The sequence below is a fragment of the Echinops telfairi genome, unplaced genomic scaffold, assembly GCF_000313985.2.
Source record: "Echinops telfairi isolate 266 unplaced genomic scaffold, ASM31398v2 ScPeMD7_7467;HRSCAF=8505_1, whole genome shotgun sequence".
Classification (NCBI taxonomy): Eukaryota; Metazoa; Chordata; class Mammalia; order Afrosoricida; family Tenrecidae; genus Echinops; species Echinops telfairi.
This window is the reverse complement of record NW_022111368.1, coordinates 27,995,298-27,997,585: the sequence shown is the minus strand read 5'-3', so window position 1 is coordinate 27,997,585 and position 2,288 is coordinate 27,995,298. Positions and strand designations below refer to the sequence as shown.

General features: G+C 52.8%; 1 protein-coding gene across 1 annotated transcript in view; it reads right to left on the bottom strand.

Moving 5' to 3' along the window:
• Window positions 1-2,288, bottom strand: part of KANSL3 (KAT8 regulatory NSL complex subunit 3) — a 42,015-nt gene that overhangs the window by 17,295 nt on the left and 22,432 nt on the right. Inside the window, exons 5-10 of the mRNA XM_045283837.1 lie at window positions 1,860-1,991; window positions 1,515-1,631; window positions 1,208-1,309; window positions 1,046-1,117; window positions 207-281; window positions 6-41 (exon numbers count right to left, since the gene is read on the bottom strand). Coding sequence (XP_045139772.1) covers window positions 6-41; window positions 207-281; window positions 1,046-1,117; window positions 1,208-1,309; window positions 1,515-1,631; window positions 1,860-1,991 — 534 coding nt within the window. The remainder of the gene's footprint in view (window positions 1-5; window positions 42-206; window positions 282-1,045; window positions 1,118-1,207; window positions 1,310-1,514; window positions 1,632-1,859; window positions 1,992-2,288) is intronic.

Here is a 2,288-nt window from a genome sequence, read left to right as displayed (position 1 = left end):
AGGACCGGCGTCTTCATATCCAAGAGGGGATCATCCACGTCCTAAAACAAGTAAGGTTGGGAATTGGACAGGATGTCAGCACTGACCTGGAACTCCACTCGGGAGGGTGCCTGGGCGCCTGCAGTCTGGATGGACAGCAGGTTAGACGAGGCTACTCCCTCACCCGAACCGGCCACTGATAAAGCTGGGTACGTCCCCCTTCTTACCCCTCTGGGACCATCCACGGTAAGCAGAGGGAAGCCAAGGCAGACAACTGCAGTGACATACTCCATCACCGACACCTGTAACAGAACAGCACCTCTAAAGGTCAACTGATGAGACTGCAGCCACGCTTCACCCCAAACCTGAGGGCCCAGGGCTGCCAGCAGGCCCATCCTCCACTCCTCCAGTGCCCTCTCCTAGCCCCCGAGCTGCATCAAGGGAGCTGTTCTCCCTTAGTGAAGACAATCACTCCCCTGAACTGAGCACTCGCTCCTGATCATCTCAAATTCCTTAGAGCACTCACTGAGTTACACCAACCCTAGACCAGGAAGCAGGGGAGAGAGCCTACTAGGAAGGGGAAGGCCAGGAAGACAACATCAAATTCCACAGTGATTAAATGTTGCCAGTTAGAATAACTGCCTTTTTGAGGTGAAAGAATGGCACAGTGCTTATACTGGGGGTGGGGAAGAATTCTTTCACCCAAGTTACAGCTGCTGAAATATAAAATATATGAAATGATTTCCTTCACAATAATTCAGGAGATGAGAGAGTGGGCAGAGGAAGAGGAAACAAGCCAGGCCATGAGATGACCATGGGTCAAGCTCTGTTAGGCTCATGACACTGATCTAATCACCTGGCTTACACTTTTCTCTAAATTTTCCCACAATCAAGTAAAAAATGTTTCTCTCTGCAGTCTCAGATGCCATGACCCAGGTAAGTAAGCATCTAGCCCCGTGCCTAGTGCACAAGGAAAGACTGGCACCACAACTGTCATCAGGGGCGGTAGTGGTGGCAGCAGTCCTCGAACCCACGATCACCTCCAAACAAGATGGCAAACACTTACATGGCAGGCCACCAAAGCTCCCGTATTCCAGCCAACCAGGATGACGGGTTTGTGTGGGAAATGGCTGTGAATCTTTGTGGGAAGAGAAAGACGACAGTGAGGCACAGGGGCCAGAGACAGGCCCAGAACAGCCCAGAGCGCAGAGAGGAGTGAGTGCCTCACCTCCAGCACTTTGCTTCTCACGGTCCCAATCATATGCTCCAGACACTGCAGGATGCCCACCCCGCTGCCGTTGTTCAGCAGGTGGGTGGCTACAGGGATGACCTGCTCAGAAAGAAAGTGCCCGCAGACTCAACTCTCAAATCTTCTCTGAATCCACCCCCCTCCCCTCGATCCCTTCAACCTTTGATAAGCACCACCAGAAGAGTTAGGGGATGGTCCACGGAAATCCACTTGTTTGGGCCCCCTCCCCGTGAATCTCTTCTCAATCCCCCAAAGCGGCACCCCCACCTCCTCCTCTAACACAGACCTTGCCTAAGCAGGACAGCTGAGACTGCCAGAAGCGGTGGCGGCGTGAGGTGGGGAACACAGAGCTGGAGGGGCCGGAGGAGGCGATGAGAATCAGAGGTGAGCCGGGGAGTTTGCCCTAGGGAGAAAGAACCCCCATCCAAAGAAACCGTGAGTGGGAGGCGTCCTTTCGGTAAACCCACCTGTCCCGATGCCCCTCTTATCCCAACCAACACTCAGTTGCTCACAGACCTACATTAAACACAATCAGAAACAAACAATTGGGGGAACAGTTCAGCCCTTTCTTGGCCTCTTGCCGCTGCCATGGCACCCATTCCATGGTTAAGTCCTGAGCTATGCAACTTACTGGTTTGTTATGAGAAAGCACCCCCACAGCAGGGTCCCAGGGCCTCTTCAGTAGGAGAGACAAGGCCTCTGCTCCCGCAGCCCCCGTCTTGGTGTTAGACGACACCAGCATCCGGTCAATCAAGGTGGGGATCTGAAAGCAAGGGAAAAACAGGGTGAAGTAGGGAGCGCTCACCTCCCACAGTCAGCTGAGAGGACAGAGCCGCACCACCAGCCACACAGACTTTCACCGGGCCTCTTGGATATCCTGCGGGACAGAAGTACCAATAGATGGAAGGCTGCCTCCAGTACTGAAAGGAAAATTGGTGCAGTTCTTTTGAAAACACTGTTGATATGCATTAATAGGACTAATTACATGGATTCCTTACCCACTGTCCAAAGCAGTCTACAACTGAAAACCTTCCCTGACTGACATATTCGGAATATCAAA